Source organism: Drosophila albomicans, chromosome 2L (genome assembly GCF_009650485.2).
Source record: "Drosophila albomicans strain 15112-1751.03 chromosome 2L, ASM965048v2, whole genome shotgun sequence".
NCBI classification, from domain to species: domain Eukaryota; kingdom Metazoa; phylum Arthropoda; class Insecta; order Diptera; family Drosophilidae; genus Drosophila; species Drosophila albomicans.
This window is the reverse complement of record NC_047628.2, coordinates 28416459-28443923: the sequence shown is the minus strand read 5'-3', so window position 1 is coordinate 28443923 and position 27465 is coordinate 28416459. Positions and strand designations below refer to the sequence as shown.

The window sequence follows — 27465 nt, the reverse complement described above, 5'->3', positions numbered from 1 at the left end:
CAATTTGATTATCATAAAGTAATGATCAATTTGTCTTCGGATGAATTGAAGAATTTATCCTAAATTTCATTCAAGCTAAGGGACTTAAGAGAAGTTTCTTTAAATTATCAATTTGTATGGGAATCAATTGAAGAATTAGAATTAAATGTTATCTTTAGAAAATACATTTTAGTATAGAAGAATTCATTCACTCCTTACGATCAACTTGTCTCTTGATTAATTGGGAAATTACTTCGATAATGAATTAAACTTTAGAAAATCTAAACTAAACTTAAACTGATTTTCAACTATATTTCATATACAAAAGCAATACACGCTCAAGTTCATCTATCTTGACTTTGCAAAGATCTTTGCCAAGTTAATAGATGCTTTGCTGTGGCGAGTGTATCTTAAAGACTGGTTCGCTCTGGCTGTGAGTGTTGTGAGGCCTTAAAGTGGCAAAGCAATTGAGCAAGTGAACAACAACTGCGAGAGTGTGTTTGTATGCACATTGAAGCCGGGTTTGTCGAAGCTGAAGCTAAAGCTGAAGTTGGAGCTACGAGTTGCGAGGCTGCTAGACCAGCCCATTCAAGTGATGCTTTAATGAGTCCTTTATCACGTCGACTCGCATGTGGCATGGCAATGGCATGGCAAGGCAATGGTTATAAGAATTATGGCTTCATTGTGAGCGCAATTGGTTCCCACAGCTATGGAAATGCTTGGAGAAAGACAACTGAGGGAGCAACCAAGAAAGGGGAAGAGCTGGAATCAATGCATTTTATTCTAATTTCAAGTGTTTGCACACTTGAACCTTACCCATTGTGATTACAGAGTTGGGAGATTTTCGATTTGGGTTTCACCTAACGGTCAAGCGGCAAACACTGGGAAGAGTGTCTGCCCAGGGGCAACTGTCAAATATTGACATGCATTCAATTAAAATGCGCAGTATTTGTTTAGGCGCCCCCCAAAAAAGAAATATGGAAATACGTAGAGAATAGATCGCGCTTTTGCCGCACACGTTGCCCAGTGGAAATTGGAAAGGGGATTCAGTTTTGGGATGGAGATGGAGAATGAGAATGAGGATGGGCTGGGGATTGAGCTTGAAGTCACGACGCATGCAATTACAGTCAGCCATAAATACAATTGCTGCAAGAATCGGCACCAAGAGCAAAAGAGTAAAAGAGAGAGAGGCAGAGTTGCTTCAGCGAGCCATGAAGTTGCCTCTTGGCTGGCCATGCCTAAGTCTAGGCCTAGGCTTTTATTTCTCTCCCTCTTTTCCCATCTCTCCCCACCTTCTCCCCCCCTACTTCCACACAGACAGCGCCGACAGCGTTTAGTTGATCGACACTTTTATGTTGACGTCGTGCGCGTTGTCATCGTCATCGTCATCGATGGATACCTCAGGCCTCTCCTCTCCTCTCCGCTTCTCGCCCATCTATTCCTCTTCTTTGTGGCAGTTCTGGTGCTGTGCCTGCCAAACCAATTGATTGATTCCATAGAACAATGCGCCTGCGCCGCCGACAGCAAAAGACAAACGGCAACAACAAGCAACAAGCAACAGGCAACAGCTGCAGCGTCTTCAGTACACAGCAGAGACGCACAGTGGGGCAAAGCAGTTGATATTCCATAGATAAAAGTTTAGAGTATATAAAGTCAGTCAATTTTCTAGGTAAATTTAAAAGAAAGAGCAAAACCCATAAATTGTAAAATATCAAAGCTATCTAACAAATATTAAGTGAAGAACAATCAATGTGTCACTTATTGTGATCAAAGCTAGATGTGACGATGACGATTACTATTATTAAACAGTTATAGGAACAGAGATCTGCAGATTACTTCTGAACACTAATTTGTAAGAATAATGCCAAAACTCTCATACCATTCTTCTATACCAAATAAAAGCCTTTAATTTCAAATGTTAAATGTAGAATAGCTTCGTTAGCGTCTGTAATTAATGTAATAAAGTTTTTCTTTATTTTATGTTAACTAACACTATGAAAAACTATCGAAATATCGATTGAATATTAAGTGTCACACCAAAAGTAAAAGGCAAAGAACATGAAGTTTTTTCTTAATCTTTTTCGCCCTTTTATTTATGTATATTTTCAATAGACACAATTTATGAACTTAGTAACTATAAAAAATCGAATATCCTTATTGCAGCTACAATGTCCTTAACAGATCATTTGCCTATTCTTGTAGTTAACAGAATTTACAGCTTTCATCCTCACTTCAATTTACAATAGAAAACTTCTTTCTTGAGTTATCAATTCTTATAGAAACATTACTGTTATGTTATCTATCCTGAGAAGGAAATTATTTGCATCCTGTTGAAATGGTTATCTTTGCCTTGGAACATAACTTGAATATTACATTACCCTAAATAAAAAAACTACGTTTTTCTCTTTACTATTTAGAAGCTGTCATAACGTTTGCCTGTCCTTAGTATCACTTTTTATTACCAGGAAATTCGCTTAACAGCAACAAGTTGGGTAGTAGGTAGCTAGATGTTTAGTGGCTTGCTTGCTTTCCCAACGACTGCGACTGACAGGAAATCGCCCACTGTGCCCAGGTTCCGCTTATTATAAATGCGTAGCAATAACACACAGAGCACAGAGCGTGGTCACAGCCAGAAGAACAGAGATAAAGCTGGATAGAAAGACAAGAGAGTTGGAGCAACAGTTGGAGCTGAAGCTGTAGACGAAGCTAGAGCCAAAGTCAGGCGGAGCATAAAACAAACGGCGAAGCACTCAACCAAGTCGATTTGTTGCTGGCCAAGTGGGGAGGCATTGTTTTTTAAGGCAACAGCAGCAACAGTTGCTGTTGCCACTTGCAACATTTGTTGGTGCCGTTTGTTGTGGCAGCATAAGGTACCGAACCCATAAAAGTACGGGCGGGCCTCTAAATGGAACAGGTACGAACAGGTCTGCCAGCTGTTCACGCTCCAAAAAAAGCGCTATGACTTTTTCGCCAGAACAATGCCAGAGAATGCGAGGGAAGAGAGTACAGAAGGGGGAAACATGGGAGTACCTAAGCAACAGCAACAGCTTCAACACGAAATAAAAAAAAAAAGACTTTCAACTGAGTCACCCCTGCAAACAAGACAAGATTACTCGAACGAACTCGCGCAAAGTGTTTCATTTCATGGCACAATCATAATAACAATAATAATATTTACAGCAAATAATTGTGCAATAATATTTGTTGTGGGCCAGACCTTGAAATTCAGAGTCAATCTCCAAAAAAACACACACAGAAGTGTGGTCAATAATTGCAAGACTTAATTGAGCATCAAAGTGGCAATTCAATATTCAAATAATATTTGAGCAGCTGGCAAACACAAAAGAGTACTACAGTAGTAGAGTAAATATTAACAACAAAAAACTAAGCTTAAGTGATGATAACTTGTGAAATAGAAGGGCAAAGAAAGGAAAAATTTACAGGTTTACAATAACATACAAAAATATAAAAAACTTTATAAGAAAACACTTTCTCATATTAAAGAACTCATAATGTATAGAAACTACAAAAGTCACAGAGAAAACAGTTTTTGAAGCTACTGCATCAATATTTTATCAATATAAACAAATATACCAAAATATGGTTAGAATTAAGTTATAGTATTAAACAAGAACTTGAAGTATATATTCTACAAATATAAAAGAAATACTTTCTAATATTCAAAAGTATAGAAATACAAAAAAGTCAAGGAAAAAACTGCATTTCAAAACTATTTCATATACCTTTTATCAATATAGGAATATATACTAAAATATGGTAGAGAAATAAGTTATAGTATTAAAAAAATACTTGAAGAATATATTCTACAAATATGAAAGGAAAAACTTTCAAATATTAAAAGGATCAAAATCGATAGAAACTACAAAAAAGTTACAGAGAAAACTCTTTTATGAAGCTACTTCATGTATTTTTATACTAAACAGTAGAGAAATAAGTTATAGTATTAAAAAATACTTGAAGTATATATTCTACAAATATAAAAGGAAATACTTTCAAATATTAAAGAGATCAAAATGAATAGAAACTACAAAAAAGTCCCAAAGAAAACTGTTTTATGAAGCTACTTCAACTATCTTTATACTAAATTATGGTAGAGAAATAAGTTATAGTATTAAAAAAATACTGAAAGTATATATTCTACAAATAAAATAGTATTATATGCAATAAGTGCATATATATCTAAAATGATGATATATCTAAAATGCAAATTCATAGTTAGAAAAGCGTTTTAATGAAATTGTTCTAGCTTTTACAGGGTTATAGCTTGTCTATCACACTCTTTTTCTTCCTCGCTCTCTTGTAATAAGAATACTTATTACCGACTTCTTTCATTTACAAGTCGCCAGTGGCAGAACATGTGTCACTCGAATGCATTTGAAATGGTTGTAGTCATCAGTTTTGCAGTCATCCATCAACACCTTTAAGCTAATACCCTACACACTGTGCTACACATTCAACTCTTGTCTGTTAACTGATAACCAACAATTTGGGCCATGGCTTCTCGTGTGCTTACAATTTTATCTATTCCCAAGATATGACAACAACTTTACATGACAAACACAAGAAACAAATGGACTGAGGTAATGTCTAAATATTTGGATTATGTGGCGAGTACTTCTGATAAGATCTAACTACAGAGAAAAAGAGAGACAGAGAGAAGCGACTTAGTAATTAGTTTTTATTATAGAATGGCATCTATTATACACACAACTGTTGGCACATGCAACACTAATTGAAGCGAATTAAATAATTTAAAAATTGCTTAATAATTGAGTGCAGCATTTAATTGTTTTACTTCTATAAAGAATCTAGAATATTTTATGTGAGTACCGCTCAGATGCCAAGTCTAATACCTGCTCTTGGCGATTTCCGGGTTCAAAATCAATTAATCCATTATACGATTCATTCTACATTTATGGTTGTAACCCTTTACAATTTAATTACTTAATTTTCTATGTTTTTGGTTTTGTTTGCCCAGCCCCAAATTTGGGCATCTTTAGCAATTCGCCAACACACATAAGCCTAGCCCAATTTAAAAGAGCTGTCAAAGTGTAATCCTATTTTCTCAAATGTCGAGTTGTCACCGGAGTTGTGCTGCGGGTCATAAGTTATTCCAAGAGTTGCCGCACCCACAATACTGGTTAGATCGAAAACCTATAAACCAATTACACAACTCTGTTCCCCTCTTCCCCGGTCTGTCAGTCAATGCAATGCTTTATTGGTTTATATTGTAAATTGAACTACAAATAGCGCACAATTGCTATTTATGGCAATGCAATGGGAAAGACTGGGAAACACTCTTTGGGCAAGCCCTTTTCTTTCTCAGGCTCGGGTTCGATTTTTGAAGGTTTACGCATGCACTCGAGTGCGGTGAGGCGCATCCAACAAGCGAGGGGGAGGAAATTACTCACTAGAGTTGCCCTTGCTGAGAGCGTAATACAATTAAAACAGTTTCAACGCATTTTAAGGGGATATTGCGACACCCAAAGCAGAAGACTGTCCTCAACGAACTCGAGGCCGAGAAAACTTGGCACAGCGACTGATCTACATCTTAAAAGCATATTTAATTGCTGTTTAATTTCAAATTTAAGCTGCAGTTACTTCTCTGACTGTTCTGCAGTTTTTAAAGCGACGCCCACCTCAAGAGATCTACGACATTTGGGGCGACCTTAGCTGCTGGCTGATGGCTTTTTGCCTAACCACAGCAGGCAGGCAGCGATGAAGTCTTCCTGGTCGCTCAGCTTTCAGACACACATATCAAACTCACAAAGCTAGCAGCTGCCAGTTAGTTAGTTAGTCAGTCAGTTAGTCAACGAGTTAGTTAGTTAGCTCTGATCACGAGCCAATCCGGAAAACTGGCTAACTTAAAAGCGGTTTCGTTGATGAAGACTTTTGCGGTTAGTAGACTGCCAGATTGTAATTTGTAGCATTAAGTAGTTGTATTAACTAACCAACTATATCTGCCACATGTATCTGTACAATGTATCTATGAACTGTGCGGTGTCGTCTTCACTGCTAATATCATCAATATCTTTTCTTTTTTGCATCATAATGGCAGGCGAAGAGTTACATGATATGTGCCAAACACAAAGTAAGTTCCGCGTCTCCTTGGTTTTGTGGATTGCGAATAGTTGGGGTTGCATAACTAAGCGAGCACTTAAGTCATGTATCTGACAGATACTTTGGCGCCCAAAATAAAGCAAAGGTCAAACATGTTTAGCGGAAAATGTCACTGCACACGCTCTGGCACTCAAAATCATTGAAACTGAGCCCCCTCCTAAGCACCAGTTAGTTCCCCCACTCCCCCCTGCTGCCCTCTTTCCACTCAATTTCAATTGTTGTTGCTGTTTGTTAAACAAACGAAACGAACCCAAGCAAAAATTTGCGCATTGCAGTCGCAATTTTTAACGCCCATTTTAGAGGGTGGGGAACCCCTTTTGGGGAAAAAAAAAACACAACCCCAATGCAAAAGCATATGAAATTTATGATAATTGCACAAAATATATTTCAATTTAGCTTGTTGTGTCTGCGGTCAACGCGCTGATCCAACAACAAAGTTGTCAGGTTTTTATTATGCATTGTATAAGAAGTCTGACTAAAAGTCAGCAATCGATTGGAGAGTTGTACAAACATCGAAGCAATTAGTCAGAGTTCTACTCAAGAACCTCTCATTACCGAGATAATTACGTTTAGTTTCTAAAGATTTTAATGGTTTATTAATACTAACGATTGCCTTGACTTTTCGATAAGCTCAAAGATCAGAGCGAGATCAGCAAAGTGACTATTGAGTAGAATATTGAATATAGTTGATAGTAGAGTATAATTTAGACAATCAAAGTAGACAACTTTCTATCGAATACATCACTCTACAGGAAGTCTTAAAAGACTTAGGCTTAAATCGAAGCTCAAATGGATTTAAGGTTGCTTAAGAACCCATTATTTAGCGCATCATAAATGGATTGTTATAGGCAAAGAACTTGGACCTTTTAACGCATGGTAGCGTTTGCAAGAAAAGGTGGAAAATGTTTGGAAAATGGTATAAAATTGAAATTTTAGCAGGCCATAAAGCAAAATAGACAACAAGAAGATAATGTGTGAAAGTGTTGTTGTTGTTGCAAGCCAACAATTTTGCGGTAATTTCAGCCGAGAGATACTCACTCCCTAAGCTCCCTTTTGAGTTAAGTGTGAAAGTGTACGAGTGTGTGTGTGTGTGTGAGCGAACGAAGAATGCATTTAGGTTGCGAGTTCCCACCAAGTGGCCAAGAGGCAAAACCGAGCGAGGAAATGCGCAGGCGCAGAGAATTCACATGATGATCGTTAGTAGATGTTGCTGCCGCTGTTGCTGCTGCCACGTTTTTGGGGGCAGCCCATGAATTGGTTTGGTAATTAAAACTACTCGCAACTGCAACACCAACGCTGCATTTAGCCGAAACAAAGCCCCCATGGAGAGTTCGTAACATGGAAGCGCGAGTTTCACTACGCCTTGATTTTAATGTATCTTTTAGTTAGCCAAGTTTAGCTCAGTCTTCTTCTCTCTCTCTGTTGTTGGTTGCTGGTTGCTAGTTGCCGTTTTCAATTAAGTATTGCTGCTGTTGTAATGGGTGTGGCTGCGTGTGGGAAATATGCAGCTGCTACTCAATGGAGTTTGCTCTTCTCCCCCTTTCGATCTCTATTTAGCATAAGGCAATTCCATTGTCTTGCATCATGTGAAAACAAGAAATAGTGTCTTAAAATTCTAGTAATTATACGAATTACGAAGAGGGTTCCACATCAGAACTGGGTAAACACATTAGACATGCCTATAAAATTCATACAGAAAATACATCATAATTTCTGAAAGGGTTTCTAATTTCTGGGTAGCAAGCAGAAAAAGTTCAATTACCGTGTAGAAAGCTAATCAAATGAATAGATTGTGGCATAGAAATCAGCATACAATGAGAGGCAGCAAAATAATATACTATAGAATAGAAAATATACTGAGAACCCTTTTGTTAGAAAACAAATTATGTTTAGAAGAGAAACAAATCTATGCCAGAAAACAAACTCACAATATTCGAAACCTTCATACCGATAGTAAGCAAACTATCGCGGCTCCAGCTAATCAAATGGATGGATTGTGGCATAGAAATCAGCATACAATGAGAGGGAACAAAATTATATACTATAGAATAGAAAATATACTGAGAAAAAAAATTATGTTGTTTAGAAGCGAAACAAATCTACGCTTGAAGACAAAGCAAAATATTCGATACTTATATACCGATAGTAAGCAAACTGTCGCGGCTCCAGCTAATCAAATGTGAAAATTTTGGCATGGAATTCATGAGAAGAAAAAGAATAAGAATAGAAAAACTACTGCGAACTCTTTTATTAGAAGAGACAAATCTATGCTAGAAAACAAGGACACATTAATCGATACAATAGTAAAGAAACTATCGTCTCTCCAGCTAATGGGTAAATTGTGGATTGTAGATAGAAATCAGCATACAATTAGAGGGGGGAAGAAATATACAACTGTGTTGTTAGAAGAGACAAATCTATGCCAAAAGGCAAAGCACAATCTTCGATGCTTATATACCGATACTTATATACCGATAGTAAAGCAACTATCGAATTTTTTTGCCCATCAACAAGTCTCTTGATACCGTCATCGCACCTCTGATTGATTTGTATGCAAATTGGGAAATGTGGCGCTTTAATCTGGAGAATCTATTGCTGCACATGTCGTTGGCATTTGAGAGAACTAACTTGGACATTACCATAAATCATAAAAACTTAATTAAAGCCCGAACCGGAACCAGCCAAAGAGCAACAACAACAAAATGCCCACAGACAATCGAAATTTCAACGCATTTACAGCGACTTTATGAGCCATAATTCTAATCTCTAATCGGTAAGCACTCTAAAATAGCCCAACTATCTCTCTCTCTTTCTTACTCTGCGGTTCTACACGTGAAACATTTCAAGCTCTTAACGAGCTATTAAAAAAACACACACAAAAAATATATAAAAAAAAAAATTGTATAAAAAATAAGAAAATTTGAACTCACCTTTCTATGAGAGACGAGGTACGATGTGTGATGATTGTGGTTGTCGAAGGCTGTGGAAAGAGACGGAAAACGAAAATAAGGAAAATATATTAATGGAATTGCATAAAATTGTCCAATATAAGGAGGATATCTGTCAATCAATTAATAACATTAATGATAAATTGACTCGGTAAACGCGTAACGAGCGCAACTTGCAATTAAACTGTAAACTGTAAATTGTTGACTTTTTCCAATTGCATTTTTTGCATTTTAAATATGCAAACTGTCTCTCTGTCTGTCTCCCTCTGCTCCTCGACGACGTCGCTCTCCCTTTCTTTCTGGCTTTCTGGCTGCGCTTTGCACTTCCGCACTTCGATGGCCAAGCCCCGAACCCGAATCCGAATCCAACTCCAGAGACAGACACAGAGACAGAGCCAAGCAGAAATTGTAACAAAAATAACTACATAAAACTCGAAACGGGTTCAGCAATCATAAACATGTTGTGCAAACATACGGACATGACTGGGCCAAGACGAGGCGCTGTTGCGGTTTGTTTGCAGGGTGGGGCACCTGACATGACCAGCAACAGCACCACGGAAACACAAGCCAGAATGCTGCAGGAGAATGCATGATGCACTCGAAGATACCCTGGAGGGTTGAAGACTTAAACAAATAACATACTATAAACTAGTAATCGTGATCAAGGCTTCAGAACATTGAAAATATCTTGAATTGAATGAATTGAATTAAAAGATATTCTATTATAAGTAGAGGGTATATTCTATTATTCATCTTTAAATAGAAAACATTAAAAAACATATAAAAATAGGAAATTATTATACGAAAAAAATGCAGTCATTATAAGTGAAGCTCCTAAGATTAGCAAACTTAAAGATATCTATAAATTTCGATGTAGAAAACAATGATATAATATGAAATTAAATGTATTTTTAGGAATTGAATAACTATGCAATGATCATAAGCAAAGTTCTTGGATATGATCTAACTCAACTTATCTATCAATTTTGATATACAAAATATTAAAGAACACTTTAGCAAATGTGCAATAAATGCAACCAACCACAGCTTTTTGACTTTGCTGTAAAAGACAGTGTTATTATAATCGGAGAATTTCTTTAAAAATTGCTTTAATGTCTAGAGGAAGTTTCTTTACTATTTTAAAATATATACCACTTTAACTGGCATATTTTAAAACTCAAACTAAATGTGGATCATATAATTAAAAAGTTTATCAAATAATATTTCTATAGCATCTAACTTACTCAACATTATTATATTTTTAAAAAAAATTTCTCCACAGTTTATTACCAACATCTTAACCAACTTAGATTTCAATCTAAGTAAAAGCACTTTTCCACTCTTCAACAAAGCTTTACTCCTCAATCTCTTTCTCAAGTTCTATGCCACCCTTTACAACCATTTCATACAGAGTATTTATTGTCAATGAGCCAGGTTCAATTGTAGCACATGTAATATATTCGAATACGAATGCAGATATATAATCGCTATAACTCTATCCATAACGCGCTTGGCATTTTGCTTAACAATTAAATGCAATTTTATTTTATAACAAAAAGCGACAACACCAACAACCAAACCGAAAAAAAACCTGCACACACATTTAGTTGAGTCAGCAACTGATTGTCCAAGGTGCTCCGGTTGGATGATTGGGTTGGCTTGGTTTGGTTTTTGGTTCGGTTTGCTTTTAGTTTGGCTTGGTTGGGTTGGCTTTGGCTGTTGACCGGCCGGCTTTTGATTACAGAGCGAGACACAAACCTCAGACTGACCGCAGACCGAGAGACCGGACGAACTCTATGGCTCGCCAATTTTCGTTTAAAGTTTATTAAGCGTGACTGACATTTGTGAATTGTTTGTGTAATTGCTACGCCCAAAAAAAACAACTTGCAATAAATACCTCAAACGACATAACAACTCCACAAACGAAACTGGTGACTTATTCATGTTCATTTGTTTATTGCAGATCGGTGGCATAAATAGTAGAATCGTTGAGATAACAGAAGTATCTACATACATGTATATGGTATGCAAAAGTTAAGGGTGCAAACCCTATAAAAGTGACGCAAACGTTGTGTGTTGGCAGGTTATTTATAGAAAGAAATTCATTATATGAATTCGCTAGTAATTTCACTTTTTAAGAAGAAGATTAATAAATTATAATAATAGTAAATATGTTTGTAATCATTTTATGTAATCTTAAGCATTTTTAAATTTAATTCTTGACAAAAATATAAAACAAATCTAAGAATTTCTTCAAATCTCATATTAATATCACGATAAAATCCTACTAAATGTGTTTATATTATTATATTTCAATAGCATCTAACTTTTTTAAAACAAGTTCTCAGCATTATTTTTGGAACTTCGACATTTTTACCATTACTAACGAGATTAATTTCCTAAATATCTTATCAATGAAGATTGCAATTGGATTGTAGAATAACTCATCACAATTTCATCAACGTATACCATCAATTTTAAGAACAAGGCAAACTCGCCATTATCATTATATTTCTATAACATCTAACATTTGTAATACTTCATATATATCTTTTTATCTTCAAAGGAAGTTCTCCACAGCTTGTTACCAACATCTTAACTTGTTCCGGAAAAGTACAATCAAGTTGGGATCTGTTAATTTAACGGGCCCCAGAGCATGATCCCTATGCCCTGCCACTTGTGTGGTTGCACATTAAACTCTGAACTTACAAGCGTTTTCTTTAGACCAAAAAGCCGCAAGGGCAAGCAGCAGAACACTTGTTAGGGGCGGGGAAGATTGGCTCATAAAAAACCCAACAAAAAAAAAAAGAGTATGAAGATGAGCTCGAATACACACACACAGCATGATATCATAATGCTGTTGTCCGTCACTTTCGCAGGAAATGAGGCAACAGAAAAAAAGGTAGGCAGGGTAAAAAAAAAAGAGTTTTTGAGCTGACTCCTCGTCTTTTGGGGCATCATCATAATACAACTAAATAAAAAAAAAACCTAACCGAAAAACAAAAATATATTCTGCGGATGCTTTGAATGGGGAATGTTGTGTGGCATGGAACATGACATGACTTTATAATTAAATAATAAATAAATATACATTTTTTGTTTGCGGCGGCGGCTGTTGGTTTCACTTAATAATTAATTGACATTTAGCCAAAGAATTTCCATTTGGCGCGCATCACAAGCTGTCGAAATTTTGCGTACATTGAAATTTATTAATGCCTGATTTATGAGTCTTTGGCCGTTACGCTCGATCCCTGGGAATCGTTGAGAGAGGAATTCGAGCGTTAGATTTGAAAAGTTCAGAGTGTGGATTAGTCAAGCTCAGTCACATGTGTGTGTGCAAAATTATAACAAGCTGACGAAATTATTTGCCAAATGTTTTGCATTTCATGATGGATGATTTAAGCATTAGCATCTGGTTTCAATAAACGAAGCATTTGAAAAGATTAAAGAAATCATCTACCGAGAGTACTTCTTAACGGAAGTTGAGAGCATTAAGATTTGTGATACGATCTATAAAATTTGCAACTTCCTCAAACTAAAATTTGCTGCAACATTTTGTGAGTTTTACTTTGCGCTTTCTACTTGTTTACCGCCATTCGATTATCATCGAATTCTTATCAATGATGACTCATAAATGCGTCAATTTTTTAATTTCTAATTGGTGATCAAGTGTGTGGCCCACGTACCCTAAAACAGTTGGCCAGAAGTTGTCTTGATGGAAGTGCAAAGCAATTAAGATATCCCTTAATGCCACAGTCTGGGAGTTAAGCATGTAATTGTTGCTGTAAATCGATTTAATACACATTATGTTCAGAAAGGTATAGGCAGTAAATAGTTGTATTGAAGTATTCTAAAATATTTGAGAGAGAATTGTATGCTAATGAATATAAATTTATTAGTACGGCAATAAATAAGAAAGAATTCTGTATTAATGTATAAATATTCATTTCAAAAAGCAACGAATTCATTTAACAGTCAGCTGAGTTCTTAAGCAAATAGTTTTGAAAAATATAAAGTAGTCTTTTATTTACAGGGTATCTTTTAGTTCAGATTCTCATATTTTCCCAGGCTTAACTACTTAGCAACGTTTTGGCCTTTGCACACTTGGCGAAACAGCACAATATCGGCACACATTAATGAATTGAAAGAGATTAGATAGCCATTGAGGTCTGCGGGACAGCGACACTCTGCGAAACCTTTTCAAACTCTGATGGAAGTGTGTTGAAAAGCGAGACGTGGTTAACGCCTCCACATTTTACAACTACCAAGAGGCGCAACAACACAGAAAGTCAACACTTTCCTTTAGGCCAACCCGCCAAATCCAATTAATAATTATTATACTTAATAATAAGTTAATCTAGACACAACAAAAAATACAATATTACTTTCAATTGTTCGCCACGTTAAAGTTCAATAGAAAAGTATAAACATTTTCATGCTTATCCGATGCTTTTTGCTCATTTTCGTAATAAAGTTTTATGCACTTTGCTTCATAGTGCTGTTTTTGTAGTTGTAGTTGTTGCTGCTGCCTGTTGACCAAGTGGCCTCATGGCAATTTACTTTCTAATGTCAGGAAAGTCATGTGCAAGTCAACTTTATACTTTTTTTCACAATTTATATTTATTTATTGCTGCTAGAAAGAGCCAGCAAAAAGTTTACTTTATTTTATTTTATTTAATGACTAAACCTTTTTTTCTTACCCACGCTGATAAATAATGCCCATATCTATGCAAAGTTGTTGCCAAAAAAAAACAAAACACAAAAGAGCAGGAGAAAAGAAGAAAGACAAAGGCAAAGATAAAGAAAGAGGCGTCAAACCGCCAAATCGCAGTCGACGCATTAAAAAGAGATAATAATCATAATTTTCAATTCTTTTTTTCGTCGTTTTCTGTTTCACCAAAAAAAAAAGCTAAGACTCCGATAACTTAAACCAATCCCAAGTCGATAACAGCGTGCAGCTTTTGCAATTGATGACACCTAATTAACGTCGAGTGTAATTTGCATTACAACAAACCTTTTTTTTTTGGGAGTGACCTTTTGGCTTTGCTGCTTTACTTACGATTATTGCCGGACTTATGGCGGCGTTTACTTTCAATTATAAATTAATTAATTATTTTTAATGATTCGTGCATTTGCGTTGGATAATCATCATCATGAGGAAATGATAGATAGTTTAACAATCAAACTAATTATGCGCGGTATTTGAAGCGATCATTAAACTAATTTCGAACAAACAACTCGCAACTGTTGTGTAAATTTAATAGAATTAATATTGCCACAGCTGAAGGAGAAACTAAAGATCTGTAATTGATTGGAAATGTAAAGCGTACTCCAAGGCCAGGAAAAGTGTATTAAATAAATTTGTACTGATATTTGATATTGATATTTGTTACGAAATTTTTAAGATATTTTCAAGAGAACTTCAGTAACAAAAACTTGTAAGATTAGAGCAAGATTTAACAAAAAAGAAAGCTACAGTTGCTACCCATTTTGAATAAAAGCAAAAAAAGTGCAGTATTAATTGAAAATATACCAAAATAACATACCACAAAAATACTAAAAATATACTGCACGTCATTAATGGTATATTGATAAAGTACTGTATAAAAACAAAATATATGGTATTTATTTAAAAATATACCAAAAATAATATACCGCACAAATACTAAAAATATACTGCATGTCATATTTCTTGTATATTGATATAGTACTGTACAAAAACAAAAGGTATGGTACTAATTTTAAAATATACCAAAATAATATACCCCAAAAATACTAAAAAAATATATTAAGGGTATAATATATTTTTTTTTATATTGATACAGATCTATTTAGTACATTTCGAACAAAAGCCAAAAAGTTAGGTATACATTTTGAAATATACTCAATTAATATACCGCAAAAACACTGAAAATATACCAAAGCTTAAATTTGTAGTATATTGATACTGTGTTACAGTACTACACTGTAGTATCAAAATATACCACAGAAATCAAAATATACCATATTGTCAGACAAAGAAACTAAGATCCCTTGAAAGTAGGAGTTTATTCCCATATAAAATTACTTCAGGGTAGTGGGTATAAATATAACTTTATTTAGTTTAAAGAAGAAGTTTACTAGAAATTCATTGGAAATTAAATTAATTCATTATTACCCAAATCTTCGGCTTTTTCTGCTACGGATTAAATCTCTGAACATTTAAATATAATTTTAATCAGTTTAAGAAAGAAGTTTCGTAGAAATTGATTGAGAAACTATTAAATATATTTATCAACCAAATCTTTGGCTTTTTCTGTTGCAGATAAGATCTGTGAACATTGCTGTAGCTGTTATGCAGTTTGGGATTAGTTAATGCGAGTTATTTAACTGCGTGTATTTAGGGTATTTGGGTGGCATTTGTTGCAAACACATTTGCACAACTTTCTTGTTGTGTTTTTGACACAATTACATGGGGCGCTCAAGAGGGGCGTGGCAGTGTCAGTGGAAATCAGTTAACTCACAGATTGGTAACTGAAACTCTCGCTTTCTTCGCAGAGAGCTGAGAGCCTGACTACTAACTGATGGACAGATGCCTGACGACATCAACGCACCGTTGACTTGATGACTGTGAAATTAGACGACGACGATGACGATGACGATGATGTTGGCGGTGGTGCGGTGGTGGGTGCTTTGTTTATGAGTATCTGTTATCAAAAGGTGGCTGACTTACTGACTAAACGACCAACTGAACGAGCGACTCACTGAACTGAACTGAGATCTCTCAAGCTCAAGCTCAAGCTCAAGTGGAAGCTCTGCCTCTTTCACTTTGCATGCTGAAATTACAATATAAATTTTATATGCACAATATAAAACGATGTCTGTGTGTCTGTGTGTGTGTTGGTATACATATTTATATACAGAAACAATCTTTAATCAGCATTTACGCTTTCATCTTTCACATTTTTCAAAAACGGCGGCGCGCGTTCGTCTCAAGTGAAAAATACAACAACTAGCTGAACAACCCAAAACAACCCGCAACAACAGGTTGTTGTTGTTGCTGTTGCTGTGGTGGCTGCTGTGGTTGCTGCTGTGCGCATGCGCAGCTGCTGCTGTTTAAATTATTTTAATTTCTTTGGCAAAATTTACATAGTTGGCATATTTTATGCATCTACAAATTTGCTTTTGTCTATTTGTCTATTTTGTCCGATTTAATTTGGGAATTCGGCGGCGCATAAACAACATTTTATTCATTTCCATTTCTCGTCATCAGACAAAAGACGAAAGCAAAAGTGACATTTCGAGCCAAAAGAAATGAAGGAGACGCCCTTTTATTATTCATTATCGTCACATAGAGTAAAAATATCCATTGATTATGCAACTCAATTCCAAAACTGAAGAATGGAAACGATCTTGTGGCTTTTTTGATTGACAGCCAGGTGGAGAAAGAGACAGAGGAGGAGGAGGAGGAGACGGAGGGGCGGGCAATTGCCATTTACTGTGTAAATATGTGCCAAGCGTTTTGCTTTGTGTGTATGTGTGTTTGTGTGGGATTTGTTGGGAAACATGAAAATAATGCTAAACGCATGACACACATGTCTTATTATTATGCTAATAATATAGACAAATCTGTGCACACAATACTTATTGTATTGGGATTACTTTGATGGCTGGGAAAACGCTGGGAATTCAACTTAATGTAACAAATAATATCTCAGAGTAGATGTCACAGCAAGCTAATAAGATTTCACATCATAAAAAAGTGTCGGAAAAGATACTTTTCGAAATCCGCTTTTATGATGATAAACTACTTAAAAAATTCAACAAATAATATCGCTTATGTTATCAGAAAATTAACAAAATATAAATAGTACTTTCATATTAAAGCTATAGACTAATTTTATCATACAACAGTCAAGTTATGATTAATTATGCAGTCCCATGTAAAAGCTTTCCTAAAATAACCCAAAATCACTGAAGAACCCCAATAGATAACCCCATGGACGTAGCAATCCATAATACGCATCGTTTATATATAAACCAACGATTCTCAAGTGTTTTTGGGGCGACGCAGCTCGTAAATGTTTTCATTATACTCGACACAGTTAATCGTCAAAGTATTCCCATAAAGCCAATACATTCGCCTATAAAATAGACGACTTCTGGAACGATAAGATACGAGACCCCGGCAAAACCATCGACTGGAAGTCGTAATTCTCACGTTGGCCTTTTGCCATTTTTTTGTGTGATTGCGTTTGAATTGCATCAAAATGTATTTATAATAAATTTATAATGCTGAAAATTCAACAACCTTGGACATCTCTGAAGAGCGTGCGGCAAGCGTAGAGTTGTTTGTTTTCAGGGTCATGTAGCTTGCCACTTGAGAGCGGACCCCACACACACTCCACACTCCATACACCATACTCCATAAAACACACACACGCACTCTTATGCAGCAAGTGTCATCGAACAATGGCGCTAGAAATACGCCAGAGTCGAAGACAACAATATCGGGATTATCATATAATTTATGTGCGAGAGACGCACTTTCAAAAAATCATATAACCAACAAAACTGCAATACCAATTTTCCGCTAAGGTTACCTATGAATTTGTAAGACTAGCAGATACGCTGTAATATGACTGAAGTAAGCAGATAAATAGGTATATTTACTTTTGACTATGAAGGCTACTGTCAAGTGTGAAAATACTGAAATATACCAAATGTTATATTTGGCATATCGAAATACTTTTATATTCAATAATAATTACTGGCCAAAAACAGGCGACTTTGCATTGCATATCTTTTATTCATTATACAGAAAACTAGAAAGCTACAGTTGAGAATATTTTAAATTGTAAAATATACCGAATTCTATATTTGGTATATCGATATACACAATATTACATTCCATTACTCCATTATAATTACTGCATTGCAGATTTGCTAATCAAGTCAGTAAATGAGTTATAAATCTACAGTCAAGTGTGAAACAATACTGAAATATACCGAATGTTGTATTTGGTATATCAACAAATTATTACATTAAAATATAATTTCTGACCAAAAAGCAATACTATCTTTCTGCATACAGCGTATACAGCTACAATCGAGTATGAAAAAATACTAAAATATACCGAATATTATATTTGGTATATTAATATACTGTTACATTCAATTATAATCACTAGCCAAATAGATTTTTCTTTGCATTGCAGATCTTTTAAGCAAGCAATACAATCTTTCTGCAAAATACTAAAATATACCGAATGTAATATTTGGTATATCGATTATTACATTTCATTATAATTACTGCCCCTGAGCCTTATGCATTGCAAGCAACTCAAGCAACACAATCTTTCTGCATACAGGGTATTATAGTAAGTAAGTAAAAAATACTAAAATATACCAAATGTAATAATTGTTATATCGATATACAATTAGATTCAAATATAATTACTGATTATAAGAGGACTCTTTGCAAAGCAGATCTCCTCTTCATAATATAAAAACAAGTAACAAAGCTACAGTGTGAAAAAATACTAAAATATACCGAATACTATACTTGGTATATCGATATACATTATATTACATTCCATATTATATATGCTAATACATTCAATTATAATTACTACCCAAAAAGAAGTCTCTATCCATTTCAGATCTCTTAAACAATCAACTCCATTTGCCTACATACAGGGTATATAGTTAAAAAGAGTTTCCACATGCAGTTGCCTATCTCGCGTGTAAGTGGGTCGGGGGGCTTGTCACAGACTGCACAGGTGGACAAGTTTGGCGACGCCACAAATAAATTTTTTAGAAATATAAAAAATGACAACAACGACGAAAAAAAGAGACCTGTGGCAGCAGCTGCTGTCGTTGTTGTTGTTGTTATTGCTTTAGATGTTTTTCATTATAAATACACACACACACACACAGAGTTATGCATATGCATATGAATGCGTGTATTTGGAGCATATGGAGCGTCAAATTTGGTTCAGGTTCAGTGGTCGTCGTCGTCATGCGTTGCGCTTATGTCATTTTGTAGTCATTATACACAAAAACGCAAATTATTATATTAATTTTGGAGTCTCTTTCAAACTAGAGCAACAAAACAGCAACATCACAAAAAAAATGCTTGAGGCAACCAACGAAAAAAAAAAAAAAATAAACACTGCCGAGTACGAAACATAAATTATTACAACAAGTCGCACAATAAAATGCATCTTGTGTGGGTTTCACTGTGGCGACAACTGTGCGACCTGAGACAGCAACAGCTGATCAAAAGAGCTACCTAATCTCATCTGGGCCTCGTATTTTGTTGGTTTATAAAAATTCCCGGAACAACTCGGACAGCCAACAAACCAACAAACAATTGCGAAACACAAAGATTGAATGCGAGCTGCACATGTTGTTGGGAAATGATTCAGCTTGGACAATGGCCAAAGATATATCGGTCGAGTGAGAAAACTTATCTATCCAGAGTAATAATAAGATCACAGTTGAATATAGAATTGACGCAAGGTATTGATTTGCATATAGATGTAATGTAAAGTATAGTAAGGTATTATAAAAATAAGATATAATTCAAATTTATAAACAACAAAAAATGTATCAATATATCGGTGAAGAATTAAACGAATAATAGATATTTTAAACAATGAAATTTATATATATTTTTTATGGGAAACAACAGCTAATAAGGGATTTAACTTAAAGCCTTTTTCTGCTTACAATAATTTTACAAAATACTAAAACATTTAAAACATACACAACAAGATTTTCTCACTCAAAAAATCCCATTCTCGGAATATTCGTTTTATAAAAATAATTTAATAATCATTACTTCAATTTCCTTTGCCATATTTGCAAATTAAGATCTTGTTTCAATACAAGCTAATCCTTGACTTCCTTTTAATATTTTACTCTGATATGATTTAACTTAGATTTAACTTGAAGGTTTTTTCTTGTCATGAGAAAAATATTACGAACTTCTACAATATTTCATACTTTCATGCAAATCTTTTGAAACTCACATTTTTTAGAACATTTTTATGACATACCAAAAGCCAAGTATTTTCTGGAAATCTTTTTAATTTTTATGAATAATATATTAAAAAATTCTTTATTATTTCATACTCTTCTAAAAATCCTTTGCCATTCAATGAAACTCACATTATGCAGATCATTTTATGAGCATTTCATAAATATAAATAAATGAATACTACTTTAATTTAATTGCCAATATTTCCATATTCAACGCTTGCTTCAATGCAAACTTATCCTTGAAATCCAAGCTCAACCAAGTTTCCTTTTCATATTCAACCCACATATGCTCACTTTTGGCAGCAGTCCAAGCAAATCCACAGCAAGCCAATAAACTTAACAAATGATGTGGCCCATTTGTTAGCCCAATTTAAGGGCCACAATTTTCTACAGTTAAAATTTATCAAAAAAAGCAACCAACAAAAATAAAGCAACAACTCCAATTTGCCGCAAAGTGCGGGTCATAGTTTCGTTATAATATTGTTGATGTTTTCTAGTTTACGTTTTGTTTGTTGTAATTTTAAGTGTAATTATTTAAACATTAAACCAGTTGAGCGTCCAGCTCAGGCAATGCAACAGTTGTGTGTTATTTTTTTTAACTATATATTTGTTCAGTGTGTGTTTTTTTTTATTGGTTTGGGTGAAAACAAGAAAGTCAAAGAGATGGAAAATGAAATATCATCACGAGCGACCCAATAGATAGATTTTCCCCCTGTCTATAATATTTACAACAAAGTACAAATCTTGCTTGCTTGCCTGTAATTTTTCTGGCCAAAATAATGAGTAAGGGATTTTTTTGTGGCTGAAGCAAAGAAGCTCAATAACCTGCTTTCTTTCAGTCATTGTAAAGCTCACCTCTATCTATTTTTATTTTTATTTTTTTGGGTGAAACTCTGTCTAATGGCCACAATTTGTTAGAATGCTTAATTTTTTCCATTTTTTTTTCCTTTATAGTTTTTCTGCTTTTCTTTTGGTCCACGCCAGAAACTAGGGACGGAAGAGCGGCCATTCCCCAAGCGGAAACTCAACGAAAGCAATCAACAGCTGATGCACAAGAGAGAGAGAGAGATAGAGACAGAGAGAGAAAGGGAAAGAGATGGGCAAAGAACCTACGACAACAATTTTTAGAGGGCGTCGCGTAGTGCGCATGCGGCATGACCTTCAAGGGAAATAAGGGGGAAAAGGGGAGGAAGAGGGGGACGCCGTGCCACCCCAAATCTGTGGCAACTTTCACTTGGTGCAGCACATTTCTAATTTCGCTGTGCGCCTGGTGAAAAACGTAATGGCGAGTTTGTGTGTTGACAGATTCGAGCGCCAAAAATAATGTTACTTGGACCCTGAGTTAGTTACACTCCAACACAGCGTTCAACTAACAAATGCTGTGCGCCTAATCAAGGCGCCAGCGGGCGCGGCGACTTGACGGCGCCGTCGACGTCGTTTGACGTTTAACGTTCACACTGCACTTTAGACACGGCCAAAGCACCCACACTTTATACTTTATGTCTTTTGTGGCACCCAGACGACCCAGACAGACCCCCAAAGGGCAAGAGAAGGCTGCTCATAGAACACAATCAATGATTCTCGGTTGGTTAGAAGCAAAAAAAAACAAGTAAGAAAGTTACAGTCGAGTGTGCTCGACTGTGAGATACCCGCTACCTATTTTTATACCAAAACTCACAACTCTAGCTTTAGAATTACGCTTGTTGTTCGATTTTTTTGATTTGCGGGGGCGAAAGTAGGCGTGGCAAAAATTTGAAACAAACTTGATCTGCGTGCAAACATAACAAATGCTGTCGGAAAAAATTATAGCTCTATCTCTTGTAGTCTCTGAGATCTAGGTGTTCATACGGACAGACGGACAGACAGACAGACGCACAGACGGACATGGCTAGATCGTCTCGGATGTTGATGCTGATCAAGAATATATATACTTTATAGGGTCGGAGATGCCTCCTTCTACCTGTTACATACATTTCCTGCCGGCACAAAGTTATAATACCCTTCTACCCTATGGGTAGGGGGTATAAACAGTTTCGATTTGTACCTTTTATTCATTAGGGCGGTCGGAAGTTGTCGGCGAGTTGAAAGCACCTCGACTTCGAGTTGAATAATGGAAACAGCTCTGCCCAAGTTTCAACGGATGCCGTTGAACCTGCCAATGAAAACCCAAAAATGAAAACAAAACAAAACAAAACAGAATATAGTTAGAAGGTGCTAAGAGACTCGCAACTAATTGACCAAGATCACACAGACATAGATCAAGGTGGTTTTTTACCTTCCTTTCCTTCTCGCCGCTGCCTTTGGCTGCGATTCCGTCAGCAGAAAAATTAGTGGTAATTAAAGTGTTACAAGGTGTTGTCTATTTGCCCCGAAGAAAGCTGCAAGACAAGAAGGCGACCACATCGAACGAACGAATCAACGAATCAAAAAAAGTTAAACGCTGATAGATGAACGAACTGTAGAACAACTAAATTAGCGATAAGCTGAAAGAGTTCTTCACAACAACATGATAAATAGCTCAATTTGCAGTTTGATTTTAAAGAAAAGACATTTTTATGGCACTGAAACAAAGAAAAGTTAAATACTGATTTATAACAATCAAAAAATTTATGATTTATTTGATTCTATTTCGAGAAATTTAAAAACAGAACTATTATAATAAAATCTTATTTCAAAATTGTTCTTTTTAAGATCGGATAAAACTTAAATCCTATTATATTATAATCTTATTTCAAGATTGTTCTTTTTAAAATAGAAAATATATTAAGTCAAGATTTTTCAATTTAGATTTTATTCTCTTTGTAGAAACAGTAATTGATTCTCAAAATCAGGAATTTTTGCTTCCCAGAAACTAATGACTTATTTATGTATACTATATAATACCTACTAATAATCTGATTTCAATTTTAATAAAAAATAATCTTTAATCAAAAGAATCTTTAGTTGCAATGACATCACATTCTAAATAAAGCCGAAACTAATTGGGTGACATTTTTCAGAATATAATCAATATTTCGAATCATTTCCTGTTAATTCCCCAAGTTCAATAGAAAACCTAAACAGTAAGCAATCTCTGTAAATTCCACGCCGTCTGAGAGACCTTCGAGATTCTCTGCTCGCCAAGCGGAAACATTGATATAACCCCAGCAATTACAACATTATTACAACGAAATTAATTCCCCATATTAAGTCCGATGTTGATTCAACTTCCTCTTTTGGGTAGCCCAAAGCAAGAGGCCAAGTTAATAGCGAGCAGCTAATTAGCCCTTCTGCTGCTCTGCTATAAACTGGCCTCGCACATTTTGGCCATATACAGAGTGAAGAGTGAAGTTTCATTTGAATGCAGAACAGAATGCAGCACATAAATGTTCCTAAAGAGGCAACAAAGATGCCTGTGGATGCCACCCGTGAGAGGACCACGCCCAGCGTGAGAATGTCAAGATTGGGAATCGTAAGATGATGCTAAGACCTCTTTTCAATTAGCAGAGCTTATCTAAAAGCCCATAGATTACAGCAACCTGTATATTTTGACAGTTTCAGCCAATGATTAAGCAATTAACAGAAACAGAAACCCCAAAGACACGTTCTTCGCATAAAGAATAAAGAAGAAAATGGAAAAGATCTTAAGAGATCTTCTCTGTGTCTATGGAGCGACCCTCATCAATTACAAAAAACGCAACGAGAGACTGAAAGAAAGTGAAAAATAGAGTTGATAGCCAAGTGGATGCGTTATACGGTATTCGGTATACGATCTGCGGTATGCAATGATGGGCCTTCGCCATGGGAGTCACCGTTTACACTTTCCCAAGACGCAGACAGACAGACACGCAATCAGAGAGCGAGAGAAAAACCTCAATCAAAGCTGACTCTGTGCATAACTTAAAGCGTAGGTCATCGCAGTTGTTGTCTTGACTTGACTTCGTCTTCTTGTCTTCTTGTCTAGTCTTGTGTGGGTTGTTTGTTTTGGGAAAGTGGACGACGACGTTGTCGACAACGACTATAGTTATAGCTATAGCGATGCCAATGCCAGATGGATTGGATGTCTTGACTTCACTTGGCACACGGAAACGCACATCAGGCGAATGTCCAAGAAAGAAAGAAGTTAACTGTCGCTTATTAAGTGAAAATGAAAGCGTTTGCCGAAAAACCACTCGAGACCCTCTTCCCCAACAAAACACAATAACCAAAAAACCAAACTCAACCGGTTTTCCGGCCCAACAACCAGCTGACTGACGAGCCAACAAATCTAGCTGGCCAACAAAACACGCTAACCAGCTCAATTTTCATAGTCCAAGCATAGCACATAATTGTACCCCTTGCTCTCTATGGCGCTACGGTAATTCTTCTAGCTTCTGACCTCCAACACTTTTTCCACAAACAAGCAAAAAAACAAAAAAAAACCTGCAAATCGCATGAACTAAAAACTCCTTTTTACGCTTGTAATTCCGCATTTTTTTTACGAAATGGTTATTTATGCAAGTAATTCTTATGTGATTTTTGGTTTTTGTTTTTTTCTACGTTCTTTTTGGCATCTATGAGTCTCTAACCCTCTGTTACTTGTCATAATTCAAATGATTTAAGCAAAAATTCAAGAAACAAGTTTCTTTTGCTGAAATGCAAACCACTAATTAAAGTTGAAGATTCTGCCATTACTTTAGCATAATATTAGAGAGTTCCAAAGAAATGCGGTATAATATTTAGATACACTAGTCACAGACCAATTTATTCTAAAAAAATATGAAACTAGAGCAATTTTTTTGATAAAATTCAAACAAAATGTGAAACTAGCACTATTTTTCTGATAAAATTCACAATTTAAATTCAAACAATCACTTTTAATGTAGTTTTTCCAAAAACTGCATTTTATGATCGTTATCCACAATAAGGGGTTAAAACTCTTTAAATTCCCCTCTCTACATTTTATAAATGCATGTTTACACTTTTTTGCTCAAATAAAAATTAAGATTTATACTGCACTTTTCACATATAGTATTAAATTATTATTAAAGAGAAGACAACAACCCTTTTTTCTATAAAATTAAAATTTTAACTTTGCATTTCCCAAGCACATTTCATTTTTTCAAATCCTTTAAGTCACAGTGTAAACTACTACTTACTATGCTGGTTACATTGTATGTAGTTAAAAGAGTAAGGGTTAAAACTCTTTAATTTCCCCTATCACCTATACCTTATAAGAATTTTATAAATGCATGTTTCCATTTTTTAAATAAAGAGATTTACACTGCACTTTTCATTTTATATTAAATTATTTCTAAAGAGAAGACAACAACCCTTTTTACTATCAAATTCAAATGTAATTTTCAAATTTCCCACCTACTCTTCACATATTAAAATCCTCAAAGGCACAGTATAAACTACTACTTACTATGCTACTTACATTGTATGTAGTTAAAAGAGTACTCACCACGATTAATGACGACGCTGCTGTCGCCGCTGCTGCTGGCGCTGTCATTGAGCTTTCGCTCCTGCTGCTGCTGCAGAGACTCTTTCTGCAGCTGCTGCTGTTGTTGATTCTGTTGAGGTTGGTGCTCCTGCTGCTGCTGTTGACGCTCCTTACCAGAGAAGTGGACGCTGCCATCGCGATGCAAATGAAGCTCAAACTGCGTGGGCAGCTGTGCGTCGTAATCCTCGCTGGAACAATGATGAGCCTGGACAGCAACCTTGTGGTAGAGTGTGGTGAACTGATAGACGAGAGCCCAGGCTTGATCTTCGGAGAGCGGAGCTTTGAACGAATCGAGTATGTTGTCCAGCTTGACGCATTCGTCGGCACAGGAGCATTGATAGAAGGCCTGCAGCAACAGCTGACGAGCGTCGCCGACGATGATGACATTGTTCGGGTTCGTGTCGCTGTTGCAGTTCGGCTGCAGCTCGGCTCCATGTGTATGTGGGTGTTGGTGTTGGTGTGTGTGAGGGTGGCTGTGTGCGTGTGCATCGCCATTGGCGCTGTCCGGTGAGGTGGACAGAAATCCCTCCTCGGTTTCGCCCTCCACAAACTGACGACGCTTGACCGTGGCCTTGGGCGTTGTTGTTGTCGCTGTCGCAGTCGAAGTGGTTGTTGTTGTTGTTGCTGTTGCCATGGCGTCAACTGCGACATCGGCGCCAACGTCAGCGTCCCGTGTCAAGCTGTTGTCCAATTGGAGTTCCGTCATTGTCTCTGGTATTAATATGTTTTTTTGCAGTTTGCAGTCTGCTGATGTTCTTCTTGTTGTTGTCCAAGTGTTTTGTTGTTGTTGGTGTTGTGTTTAGGCAACAAACCAAAAAACTGCAGCTGTGCGTCTCAACATATAAAAAAAATCTGTTTTACTCTTCAACTTGAAATTTTAAATTATGTTATTTGTTGTTGATTGTTACTACGGTCACTTTTTATGTATTTATGTTGTTTTTGTTGTTGTAGTCGTTTATACGATTTTTCACACACACACACACATTTAGAGGTCGCTCATCATCATAATATTCTAACGTTAAACACAAAACATGTAGCACAAAAAAAACTTTTTTCTTTTTATTTTTGACACACAGATAACACAAAAACGAAGCAACTAAATTTTTATTTGCACTGCTTTTTTTCTTTCTCTCTCTCTCTCTCTCGCTTTTTTCGGTCGTCACGTTTTATGCACTTGTCGCTGCCGCTTTTGCCGTTATGTTTGCTATTGGCTCGCGCTTCTTCTTCTACGTCTTCTTTTACTTCTATCCTCCATTAGGCGCCTTTGCCGTTTGCATTTTCACAACACTTTGCTTGTCGACTTAAGCGGGGGGGACGCAGGGGGCAATTGGCGGGCGCACTTCGTTCACTCTTTGCCCTACTGCGTGTGTGTGTGTTAGTTAAAAACGGACTGCTAAACAAAATCACGCGCAAGCTTTGATTAGAGAACACAAATCAAATTAAATTTGTTGGTATTTCTATTCTTTTTGTATTCTGTTTTGTTTTGTTCACACTGCTCGCCGTGACGTCAAAATGTTAAATGCACTCGCGCTTTTAGATAACTTGCACACTTTATCAATCGCGGCTAATAATTTTTCAGTTACGATTTAATTTTCTTTCGTCTTTTATTTTTTCAAAGAACGTCGCGCACGCACGTCCGATCGTCATGAAAGTTAAACGCAGAATAACAGCTGCAAACCCAACAGCAGCATGTCAGCGCTGAGCACAACACCAGCCAACTTAACGCGACTCTGTTGTCGGCGCTGTTAAAGTGCCGCTAAACTTTAACAACTAAAAGCTTTTAAAGTAAGCTGCTTTAAAAGCTTTCGCAGTAATAAACTAATCAGTGTAATTGTTTATTTATTTTCCGCATATAAATTAGCGATTAAATTGTATTTGCTTTATTGACATTTTTAAAATTTAATGCTG

General features: G+C 36.0%; 1 protein-coding gene across 4 annotated transcripts in view; it reads right to left on the bottom strand.

Moving 5' to 3' along the window:
- LOC117563361 (protein spire) overlaps positions 1-27214 on the bottom strand; it is a 64448-nt gene extending 37234 nt beyond the window's left edge. Inside the window, exons 1-2 of one of the 4 annotated variants that reach the window (XM_034241652.2) lie at positions 25519-27214; positions 9051-9100 (exon numbers count right to left, since the gene is read on the bottom strand). In XM_034241652.2, coding sequence (XP_034097543.1) covers positions 9051-9100; positions 25519-26263 — 795 coding nt within the window. In that variant the 5' untranslated portion in view covers positions 26264-27214. The remainder of the gene's footprint in view (positions 1-9050; positions 9101-25518) is intronic. The other 3 variants (XM_034241656.2, XM_034241655.2, XM_052002064.1) reach the window with 3 other exon arrangements.
- Positions 27215-27465: the final 251 nt, after the last annotated feature.